This window comes from Solanum verrucosum, unplaced genomic scaffold, assembly GCF_900185275.1.
Source record: "Solanum verrucosum unplaced genomic scaffold, falcon-dt-bn FXZP01000252.1, whole genome shotgun sequence".
Lineage (NCBI taxonomy): Eukaryota > Viridiplantae > Streptophyta > Magnoliopsida > Solanales > Solanaceae > Solanum > Solanum verrucosum.
Window position 1 is genome coordinate 4499919 of NW_026019988.1, and position 13126 is coordinate 4513044.

Genomic DNA, 13126 nt, shown 5'->3' on the forward strand with positions numbered 1-13126 from the left:
CACCATTAATAGACTATTAGTAATAATTATAGAATCTCAGATGTAAACAAAAGAAATTTAAAAATAGAAGGGTTGAGGTTCTTACGACACAACAATTTTAATTTTCTTCACTAACAATTTTTAGATTTAGTAAATAATATTTTCTTCATATATGCTCATTTATCCTAAACGAGTGTTTGGTTGTCCTACAACCATAGGCTAGGAAGAGGATGCTGCTGCCATGGATTTTCATTTATTAGTTTAAACATGTATTTTTTCTCTTTAATATATGCATTCTACATAGACCTCTATTCTCGAGAAATAACAACAAAGTGGAATTTTCAAACACACTATCCGTGGAAGTTACTCCACTATAACACACTTATAATATGTGTGCTTCTCTAGTAAAACGAGTTATTGATGTTAAATGCAAGCTTGCTTTTTTTTTTTAAAAAAACTAATAATTTAGTCAAACCCACTCTATGACAGTCTTGTTTATTGTGAGATCTTTTGTCTTTTATGTGACTGACTATTATACACGTATGATAACATTATATTTAAATCTTATTTTTACTTCTGCAGCTAAAGTAAATATGCTTCGAAGAACCAAGTATTCTTTTATAAGTTCTCAAAAGACCAAATAAGAATCTCTCACTGAGCAGAGACATGATAGTTACTTAGATGTGCATTTTGTTTGCTAAACAAGTAAAAGGATGAAACTAATGAATCAAAAACCCAATTACTAAAGTAAAACAAAGTTCAAAACCACTCAAATCTGGAATCACAAAATGAGGGAAATGCAACACTTTGAAGTACAAACAACTTTATTTAAAAAACAAACAAACATCACCATGATTTATAAACATCACTACTAGTGGACACTATTCCTTCTGAGTGATATTCTTAGAAAAGGATTAACGAAAAGTTACTCAACGGAAAAACAAAGTTAATTTTGCATAAATAAATACTTGTTTTTTGTGCTTCTAGAATTTGAAGAGACTTAATTATGATAAGAGAAAATTAAAGAGAATGAATTATAACAATCGTAGCTTTGTAAGGTCTTGCGATACAAGACGAAGAAATGAGTTTGATAGAATATAATAGTAATGGGGACGACAAAATGGGTTACTCCAACAACTTACAATTTCACAATACAAACACAGATATATATTAGTAATACGTTTTACTAAATACAATAGGACACAATAAAGGCAAATACACTTGAAAACTGAACTACAAGTCTAAAAGGAGACAAGAATATTCAAAATCATAATTAATTAACTTCCTTATCCCTTCCTACCCATGTTCTCAAACTTCTATACCAATTCCATTCCTAACTCTTGCCTTGCTCGCGTGACTTTCTTCCTTCTCAAAAGTAACCATCCAACATTTTAGGTGGAATTACACTTCTAGTACTATACGCGGCTTGCCAATGCAGAAATCACTCATCACATCCCTTATCAAGATTTGGAATCCTAGAGGCAATACCAATATCCTTATCACCTTTCACATTGTTGATTTTGTTGTTTATAGGATTGATGGAGTTTTTTCCCTTTGCAGTGTTGTCCACCATCGAAATGACGTTTCCAATTCCATGTCCTAGAGATGTAGCATCTATGCTATCTTCTCCAATATTTGTAAATTTTCGCACAAGAAAAGGATAATCACTTGTACATCCACTTGCAAAATCTTCCCAAACACGAGCCAAAAGATAATTATTTTGAAGAAGGAGACAAGTTCTATCACTATTTCTAGCATTCAGATCACTAGGTTCATTTCCAGCACGAGATAAAAAAATATTTTGAGGAGGATTAAAGAAACGGCTTGTTTCACTTGTCATATTTTCACTGCCTAAAGATTGATGAGCACGCTTCTGTTCGATACTCAAGGAAGTCCCTCTACTCATCTCTCCATCAGTTAGAGCATCAACATCATTAAGCACCTCAGGAAACTTACTCTGGAAAGATAATGTTGGATTTTAAAAGGTGTGAATGGAAAATGAAGAGTTGCGACTTTTATGAAGAGTTGTGACTTTTATGAAAAGTTGCGACTTTTATGAAAAAATTGTGACTTTTATAAAAGGTTGTGACCTTTCCGAAAGATTGTGACTTTTCCAAAGATTTGTGACCTTTCCGGTAAGGCACAATAAAAACATTTTCACATTACCCTTTGTTTTCTATAAATTTAGGGATTTCCTCTCATTTTAGTTGAACTAATTTTTCTGGACTTCTTCTACTACTACTAAATCTAGTATTCAAAGTGTACTTTACTGTTGTTGAGTGGTTCGCTGACACCGTGATTTTAGGTACCGATACACTGGTGAGTAAGATCGTTCTATCCTGGGAGGATATATTCTGTTAACCTCGGGTACTTGAGGGGAATAATTTCCTTAAGGGGACACTGTGCATTCAGTGGGCTCTATTTTCTTTCTTTGAGAAAAATATTTTTATATTGTTTCTAATCTGTTTTTGATTCTATTTTCTCTACTAGTTTTAATTTTCTAGTTTGAAAATACTCTTTAAACTTTGTTGTTTCTTACCAATTTCTTTAAAGTTTTGTTCTAAGTATCTTAGGAATGCATGATGGACACAATCTTAAGGAAATTATTATATTGTTGGTATTTCTTGTATTCTACTGATTGAGAGAAACAGATTGTTGAAGTAGAAGATTAATGCATTATTTCTCCAGAATTCAGTGCTTTGTTTAGCAAGGTCGAAGTGAGAATGAACTAGAAGAAGTGGTGGTATTTCTGTTAAAGAGTACACCAGGTAACCTTCTTATTATTTATCTAAGGAGGAAAATAGTTTCTAAAAGTTAACAGTTTTGATATTTATCATGTATGTCTTTGAAAAAGATCTGCAAACCATATGGTTTTTTGAATGAATTTTCCTTGGCAAAAAGTGTTACCTTTAAAATTCTTTAGTTTGCAGAAAGAGAGATGCACATTTTTGTTTGATAAAATAGTATGTCAAAATGTTATAGTTGGAAGGCTATTTGAAAAGAAAAGCATATCTATGTGATAATCTATGAATATGTTCAATTTTGTTTGGAGACTGAAAAAAAAAAAACTTTTGTAGTTTTGTACTCCATGTGAAATTTGATTATGTCTGCTTTTCTAGACTAAAAAATTTTGTAGTTTTCTACACTGGATAAATTAGACTATGCAATTGGTTTGAAAAATATGAAAACTTCACATAATAAGTCAATGTTGCACTTTTGATTTTCTTTAAACTTCACTGTTATATAGAAATAAATTGTACAAATTTTTTTGTCTTTATTGTTAGTATTTTAAATACAAAGTGGTATGTCTATTTGTGATGGAGGAAAAATACCAGTGACTTAGAGTTTGTGATTTTGTGCCTCTATGGAATGAACTTTGACATTGTGTAAAAATTGTCAAATGGAATTGAAGCACTATAATTCTTTTGTAGAATAATATTTTCAAAAGAGGTTTCATGTTGCCAATGACACAATGACACTTTGATAGCATGAAAAAAAAATATGTGGAAAAACTATTTTCAAATACTTGAAAATTATTTTTGAGATCATATTTAAATATGTGGGGGGCTCTTTGCTTATGACAAAGATAAAATTAGACTTAGTGTCTAATTTAAATTTGGAGCACAAGATATGAAATTCGATTAAACTTTTGTATTATGTTAGACATACAAAATTCTTGGAGTATATTTGATATTGTGGTCGTTGAGTTTCTCTTTTACTAGTATATGGTATGACTAGTATGAAACTACCATATTATATGTATACTTGTTCACAATGATTGAGTTCTTTTATGAAAAAGTATCACTTAAAATGTTGTGATTTTTCATGAAAAGATATGTCTATTAAATATAACTATTTGTATAGACATGAATATTGGTGAATAGTCATTTGTCATGTTTTGTAAAAGAAACATTTGGACTATATTGTCTTTATTGGACCCGATGAAACTTTATTCATGGGTAGTTCTATAACAATCAATTTGAAAGTTATGGAAAGGTCCTTCCGAAAAGGACAGTTGACAAGGTGATGACTCTAAACAATGTTTGTACTCACACAAAATTGTAAGAGAGAGGAACAAATATTTGCGAGGAATATTTTTATTTGTTCTTACTTCCTTGAGTCTAACTGTTTGTGACATGAACACTTGGGACATGTCAATTACAAAACCTTGTAGGAAAACTGATCAAGTTAGAAGTTTTGTCTAACTTTGAGTGTAATAAATAAAAATGTCAAGTTTATGTGAAATCTAAGTATGCTAAGCATTCTTATAAATCTGTTGAAAGGAATTTTAATTCCTTAGAGTTGATTTACACTTACATTTGTGATATGAAGTCAACACCATCTCGTGGTGGGAAAAAGTATCTCATAAAAGCATTTGAAACGGTTATGTATATTTGCTGATGGTAAGGATGAAGCAATAGAAATGTCTAGGCAATATAAAATTGAAGTTGAAATCAGTTGGGAAAAATATAAGAAGTGATAGGGATGGAGAATATAAATCTCATTTTGCAGAAATATGTTTGGAAAGTGGATTTATCTATCAAACTACTGCCCTATTCACCTCAACTAATGGAATTGCAGAATGAAAAAAAAAATTGAACTTTGGAGGAAATGATGGCTACATTACTTATAAGTTCAGGTTTACCACAAAACTTGTGTGGAGAAGCTATTCTTACAGCAAAAGGGAACAACAAAAAAAGTTGTCTTTTCAGAAAGAAAACAATAAAAAGTTTTGTTTGTTCAGGACACAATCTATTCCATATGAGAAATGGAAAGAAAGGAAATCCAACTTGAAATATTTCAAAGTGTGGGGGTGTCTAGCCAAAGTCCAAGTTCCTATTCCTTAAAGGATTAAAATAGGACCTATGACTGTGGACTGTAAAATTAGACTCGAGTAATCTAGTGAAGGGTCTAAAAGACCTTGGGAAAAAAAGGAGAATGTACTTAATAAAGAGATTGAGAGGCGTAGTAAATGACAAAGGACATCTACTTCCTTCGAATATGATTTTGTAACATTTCTTGTGTCTTCTGTAGACTCATCTTTTTGGAAAGATGGTGTCAATAGTGAGATTGATTCAATCTTGAGCAACCATATTGGAAGTTAATTGACTTTCTTCCAGAAAATACACCTTTGGGTTCAAAGTGAATCGTCAGAAGGAAAATGAAAGTCGATGGAACTATTGACAAATACAAAGCAAGACTTTTTGTCAAAGGTTGTAGACAAAAATAAGGTTTTGATGTTGTCGACCCATACTCGCCAGTAACTAGAATTACATTCATTCGGATGTTAATTGCATTAGCTGTGGTATATGACCTCCAAATTCATCAAATGAATGTGAAAATTATTTTCATAAATAGAGAATTTGAGGAAGAAATTTACATGGAACAACCCGAGGGTTTTGTGGTTCCTGGTAAAGAAAATAAAGTGTGCGAACTTGTTAAGTCACTTTATGGACTAAAACAAGCACCCAAACAATGACATAAGAAATTTGACCAAACTATGTTGGTAAATGGATTTAAGAATGATGGAAGTGATAAATGTGTTTACATTAAAATCACAAGGTCATTGTTTGTTTGTATATTGGTGATATGTTGATCATCAGTAGAGACACTAATGACATAAATGCTACTAAGCATATGCTAGAAAGTAACTTTCATATGAAAGATCGTGGAGTTGTTGATGTGATCTTAGATATAAGAATTCTTAGAACTCCAAGATGTTTAGCATTGTCACAGTCTCATTACATTGAAAAGGTACTTGACTAGTTCAAATATTTGGATTTTAATATTGTCAAGATTCTAATAATGTGAGCTTTGCACTTCAAAAGAATAAAGGTGAAAGTGACTCACAATTGGATTTTGCTAGAGGATTGGGAAGTATGATGTATATCAGAAAGTGTAAGTAATCAGATGTAGCATGTGCTATTAATAAACTGAGTCAGTTCATGAATAATCCCAATCAAATTCATTGGATGACAATGAAAAGAGTTTTGGGGTATTTAAAACCTTCTCAAAACTATGTCTTGCTTTATACAAATATCCTACAGTATTGAAAGGATATAGTGATGCAAATTGGATCACTGGGATCAAATGAAGTAAAATCCACGAGTGGATATATATTTACTCTTGGTGGAGGAACAGTCTCTTGGAAATCTTCCAAAAAGACATGTATCGCTAGCTCTATATGAATTCTGAGCTAGGTGCTCTAGATAAGGTCGGTGAACAAGTTGAAAGACTCCGGAATTTCTTGATAGATATTCTTTTTGGCTCAAACCTTTGGCATCAGTATGCATACACTTTGATAGTCAAGATGCAAAAGGTAGGGCATGGAGCATGATGTATAATGGAAAGTCTAATCATATAAAACATAGACATGATACCGTTAGATAACTACTCTCTAGTGGAATTATCACAATTGACTATGTAAAGTCAAAGGATAATGTGTCGGATCCACTTACAAAAAGGCCTAACTAGAGAGAAAGTTGAAAGATCATCTAAGGGAATAGGTTTACGGCTTAGGACAAGTCACCATGGCGGTAACTCTATCTAGCAGACTGGAGATCCCAAGAGCTAGATTCAAGGAGAAAAACAAAGTTGTGACTGACGGTTCGGCATTGTCAACCAACTCAATCCATTCCCATGATGAAGACAATGTTCAGGAACAAGGATACAACATTAAGGCTTGTTAATGAGTTAATAAAGCTTAAAGTTTTTAATGATTTGCTAAGTTTGGCAGATTTGACCAAAAGGTGTATCTACGCAATAACACGTTTAGAAATCACCTATGTGAGTGTGAAGTGTAAGCCGCTTCAAAGAGAATGATTGTCAAAAGCCCATCTCTCTATACACTCATGAAACCAGGAGGTGTTCATGGCTGAAACGAACACAACCGTAAGAACCATAAATGGTAAAGGGTTAATTGTGTGACATATGGTTGTCTAGGTATACACCAAACCTCGACGGTTCAAAGATATCGTATCTACCGATTGACCGAGTATATCCGACATATGTTCGCTACGGAAAGTCCAAGGGGAAACCTACTTATCCAAATGCAATTAATTCTTGCTTGTAAAGTACACATACTTGTTTGTTTCTTTGTCTTGGAGTCATTCCCCATTCATGAGAGGGATTGTTGGGTTTTAAAAGGTGTGAATGGAAAATGAAGAGTTGCGACTTTTATGAAGAGTTGTGACTTTTATGAAAAGTTGTGACTTTTATGAAAGGTTGTGACCTTTCCGAAAGATTGTGACTTTTCCAAAGGTTTGTGACCTTTCCGGTAAGGCACAATAAGAACCTTTTCACACTACCCTTTGTTTTCTATAAATTGAGGGATTTCCTCTCATTTTAGTTGAACTAATTTTTCTGGACTTCTTCTACTACTACTAAATCTAGTATTCAAAGTGTACTTTACTGCCGTTGAGTGGTTCGCTAACACCGTGGTTTTAGGTACTGATACACTGGGAGGATATATTTTGTTAACCTCGGGTACTTGAGGGGAATAATTTCCTTAAGGGGACACTGTGCATTCAGTGAGATCGATTTTCTTTCTTTGAGAAAAATATTTTTATATTGTTTCTAATCTGTTTTTGATTCTATTTTCTCTACTAGTTTTAATTTTCTAGTTTGAAAATACTCTTTAAACTTTGTTGTTTCTTACCAATTTCTTCAAAGTTTTGTTCTAAGTATCTTAGGAATGCAAGATGGACAACAGATAATACACAAAGTTGTCAGAGAATGGAAAAGAAATTATTAAGGCTATTTGAGTTTCACTGGAAAATTTTTTTTGGGAGAAGGCATTTAAAGGCACAAATACTTCATGCTACTTATAAAAAGGTTTTCTACTACAATCATAAATGAATAACCCTTGGTTGGAAGATTTGACCCAATCTCTACTGAAGAAGAAGACAAGGGAAAATTAATAAAAACAAATGACTATATGCAAAGGATGTATCTTGTTTAATAATTGAACCAACTAATTTTTAGTACACTAATTAAATATTAAATAATTATTTTTTTCTTTTTTAAGTAGTGCACATTCTATAAATTTTAGTTTCAACTTTGATGTAGTACCCTTTACAAGTTAAGGAGGAGTCAAAGTATATCCATGTTAGGAATCAGTATGCAGAACGAAATACCAGTACAATAACTTTTGGTTCGAACAACTGACTCTCAATTAATTGTATTTGGCTTGACTCATAACAATTTCTCAACATAAAAAACATTAATGTTAAACCACAAGGTAGATGAAAAAAGAACACAGATCAAAGCACACGTTAAAGATTAAAAAAAAAAAAAGCACACAAATCAAATTAAAGCATACATTAGAGATTGAAAAAATAACATAAATCAAAGCAAGAAAGATTTATTGTCAATTTCACCATAGCCTTACAACATTTTAAAAAAAAATGTTGGTGCAACAGAATAAATCTTAAAACAATTCAAATAATTTTTTTTACCATTTTCAAGTATATTAGATGCAATGCTCCAACACTGAATAGCATGTATTGAGCTCTATGAATGCTAAAATTTGTCACTTCAAAAATCAAAGCAAAAAATGAAAATAAAATAATTAGAACAAATTATGGAACCTGATAAAAAATAACTAAAAAAAAGTGAATCTCACTCTCAACCTGAAAACTCAATTTTAAAAAATACCGCCAAACATAGCACCAAAATATTGAAGATTAAAAATAAATAAATAAATAATTCTCACAGGTAGATATGCTAAGTTCATAATCATCGCTACAATTACTTATCTAAAATGAGTAAATAAACAAAAAAATTACTTCCTCTTTTGATATTTTAAAACCTATAAATGAGAAAGTTCCTATGATACATTTGTGAGAAAGAAGAGATTTTAACCAAAAAAAAAAGAAAGAAGAGATTATCATAGGTGAATTCTATGTGATAAATTCTGGCATAATTAATGAATTAAACAAAGTGACGGAGTTTTTGGAGTTCACCTCAATCATAGCTCATCGGTGAATTCTTCGGGATGAATTCCGGCCAAATCAATTAGAGAGGATTTTTAGTTCAGTGTTTTCTAGATTCTCAAACACTTAAATTTGAGAAGTGAGAGGAAGAGAAAGCTCAGAGATTTATATATTAGTGTGATGAGTGATCCTATACAACACGATTTACGAAAAATAATATGTTATGTCTAGCTGAATTGATTGTGTTATGTCACGAGATTCTTGTTAAAGAATTTTGAATGAGATGTCATGATTAGTAGTTGTTTACTGGGCCCGCTAGAATGGAATAAAGGATAAAAAACATTGATTAATTAAATTTATGGTCAAAAGTTGGCAAATAGAATATTATTCATTTATATACTTGTTTTGTCCTAAATTACTTGATACATTTATTTTGTGAATTTAAATTATCTTCACTAATTGTTTTAAGAATATATATATATATATATATATATGTATATGTGCTCCTTTTATCCAAAAATTGCTTGATCACACTTATTTTGATGAGAATTCAATTTTATTTATTAATAGTGAGAAAAATATTTACATGGTCAAATATAATTTAAGATGTCAATAATTTACATTATTAATAAGTGGAGAAACCTAATATTAACTTTGAATGACACCATTAATGGACCATTAGTAATAATTAAGGAATCTCAGATGTAAACAAACAAAATTTAACATAAAAGGGTTGAGTGTCTTTTATCCAAAAATTGTTTGATTACACTTGTTTTGATTAGAATTCAATTTTATTTATTAATAGTGAGAAAAGTATTTACATGGTCAAATATAATTTAAGATTTCAATAACTTACATTATTAATAAGCGGAGAAACCTAATATTAACTTTGAATGACACCGTTAATGGACCATTAGTAATAATTAAGGAATCTCAGATGTAAACAAACAAAATTTAACACAAAAAGGGTTGAGGTTCTAATGACACAACAATATTCTGATAAAAATTATGCATATTCGGTGTTTATACCAACTCTAAAAATACATGAAACATATCATAACTTACATTTTTACTGCTAATCATGATTAATTAACAAAAAATTATATATTTTATTTTGACTTAACCATAATAAAGTAATATAATTCAATGTAATTATTGGAACGTCAATGGTATATTGGTATTGTATGATTTTAATTTCGATATCACGTTTCGTAACAAATTATTATTTCTAATCAATTTTCCTTCCAACTACTCCCTCATAGAAATGTTCATAAATTGATAAAAATCAAATCAATCAATCGAAGTAGGAAAAAAAAAGCTAAAAATTTGAAATATCTTTTAAAAATAATTTTTAAGCTAAATAAATCAAAATAAAAAAAGTGAAAAATCGAATTATACCAAATTTTATTTATTAGGTTATTTTAGTATCAACCTAAGTACTTTAAAATCGTGACAAGCCGGCCTATGAACATACCAATCTTTCACTTCCCAAATGTGTGGTTTGTTCCATGGTTGAAAATTATTTCTTAAATCCAAATAATCATTTAAAACATTTGTTATTATTCCTAATCATTTCGACATATTTAAAGACAATTTTAACACGATCCAAGTCTCAAACTAGTCTTAACCTCATCTTTTAAAATGTGTTTTGACAAATAATCTTACATCCTAAACCTGTTCACTAATTTAATGGGATTCACTATGATATTTTAATATTTTAAATGAGACTTACAAGAAGAATTAATAATGAGATAATGTAATTTAAAAATTAGCTAATTTTATTGGTCAGTTCTTTTTTGTTTTCAGAGGATAATTAGACTAATTTCCTCTTAAAGGAATAGTATTGTTAATCCATTTTATAGTAAAGAAGCTTGAATATATTTAGTAGACAATTTGGATATAAAAATTATCAAATTTAGAAGAAAAAATACACAAAAAGGTATATAAAGCAAGGGTGAAGTAATGTAGGATCGAGTGAGTTCAACGAAAATTACACTATTTATACATAGTTAAAGCTATTTTTTTTATGTAGATGTTGAACTCCGACTTCTTCATATATTGAACTCACTTAGTGAAAGTTCTTACTCCGCGACTTCTTCATTGATTTTACCGTCGAGCAATTATCAGCTGAAGTGGAAGATCCACAAGTGATGAGCTGCATCACAACTCGAGAAGCACTCATTCTACCACTACTAAACTCAATCTCAGCCGTTTGATCTCCAACACTAACTCCCTTCGATCCATCCCCACCGTCCATTCCGTCGGAGCTAGACATCGACGGTGGTGGTGGAGACGGAGACGAATCTCCTCTGCTCAGCTCCGCAATCTTATTCCCATCCTTCCTCCGCTTCTCCTCCGTCTGCGTCGCCGCATCGGCCGCTGCTGCCGTCGACATGAATTTTCCGGCGATTTCTCCGCCTGATTCACACTTGTACACTAATCTGTACTCTTGTTGAGGATTTTCGAACGAACTCCACGACTGATTCCTCCTCCTCGTCGTAGTCGACGAAGAAGAAGAATCACGATTTTCATCCGTAGAAGGTGATTTCTGCAATTCAGGTAATGAAATCTCACAAAATCGGGAACTGATTGAAGTTTCTAGAAGCTCCGATCCTTTGAGAACGTAATCCTGACCGTTCGTTGGATGAATCAAATCGTTCTCCGATAAATCATGCCATACATATCCATTTTTGTAGCTCCTAATCAATAGATCAAAATCATCAACACTAAAAAGCACAAATTGCATCCAAAAAGTTAAAAATCTGCAGATTTCATCAGAAAAATAGAATTTTATACCGCTTGCAGGACCAGGAGAACAAATAACCCATGCCTTTTCCTCTTAGAAAATTCAACCGATTTATCACATCTAACAATAAAAAAAAACACGAATCAACAAAAAAAACACTCTGTATTTGAAAATTCTATGAATAATAATGGATTTGATATTATTACCTCGAAGATACAGTCCGTCATCGGAGGAAGAGAGCGGAACTTCGATGAAATGTGGATGCTCAAGTTGTCCATTTCTGGAGATATAATAGATAACAGGAACACTTTTTAAAGCCTTATTAGGCTTTGGTTCAATCCAAATGATGTTTCTCTCTGGAGAAGTGTGATTCCATTTCTTCGGATTCAAAATCTCAGTGCTTGTTCTGCCATTCGAGTTCGTTGTTACTGCCATTTGATCACTTATTGAATTCACTGAAACTACAAGGATTCTTAGTTGGGACGGGACTTCAACTCAGCGCGTTTTGAGTGAGATTTTGAAAATTGTAAGCTGTGTTTGAGGGGAAGTTTTTGTTTGTAGTTTAGCGGGAGCAAGCAATGTGCATATATATATATATATTTATATATACAAAGATTGAGAGTTGGCGGTTTTTTTTTTAAATTAAATTTGAGTCTGTGAGAGAGTGATCAAAACTCAAGAGTAGAGGGCCCTAAATAAGGGGAGTTGGATTTGATGGGATTTGGTATGTGGTTGGAGGTGGTCCCTCCGTTGTCGCGGAGTTTAAGAAAATAATTATTATTTTTTTGAATGTTATAGTGTTAAATGTATTGTAATGTTATTTAATTTTGTGATATTAAACATGTTTAAAAAATTGAAATGAAAGAGTTGCAAAAAGGAAAAGAGTCATTTTTTTTAACGGACTAAAAAGAAGAGTAGGTCAAACACATTGAAATAGAAGAAATATATAAATACATACACAACATTAAACTTTTGTATGAAAAGAATTGCCAAAGATCATATAGAAAATCATCCATCTTTTTTTTCATTCAACGTGGAATCTCAAGTTTAGGCCTAGAATTCAACTCCAAAAACTAGCTAGTTTGTGTTGATTTATCATATGGCAACTCAATTGACAAGTATTATATCATTAAATCACTTTTTCTTCAAAAAATAATTGAACTTTCTGAGACAACAATTATTAATTAAATTCTTATTCAAAAAATCAATTCAAATCTAGTTTATGAGAGGTGGATTGTTCAAGACCATATAAGAAGACAACTCATTCATTTTCCATCTGATGTCGGACTACTCTTCAACAATAATAATCGAATTTAATTATGCAAGAATCTATAAATTATTTTATGTGGTTGTAACTAATTAAAATATAAGATTTTCCTTAAATATTAATCACCCATAAACAATTACTCCATGACTAGTCCTAACTCCTAACATAAACATTAATATTTGCATTATTAATTCATACATA

General features: G+C 31.4%; 2 protein-coding genes across 2 annotated transcripts in view; one reads left to right on the forward strand and one right to left on the reverse strand.

Moving 5' to 3' along the window:
- LOC125818561 (histone H4) overlaps positions 1-13126 on the forward strand; it is a 400968-nt gene that overhangs the window by 66484 nt on the left and 321358 nt on the right. The gene's annotated exons all lie outside the window — the stretch shown is intronic.
- LOC125818554 (protein SOSEKI 5-like) lies at positions 10981-12093 on the reverse strand. Its single transcript, XM_049498044.1, has 3 exons — positions 11865-12093; positions 11709-11778; positions 10981-11611 (listed from the first exon to the last, which is right to left on the reverse strand). Exons 1-3 carry the CDS (start codon positions 12091-12093, stop codon positions 10981-10983), a joined length of 930 nt encoding a protein of 309 aa, XP_049354001.1.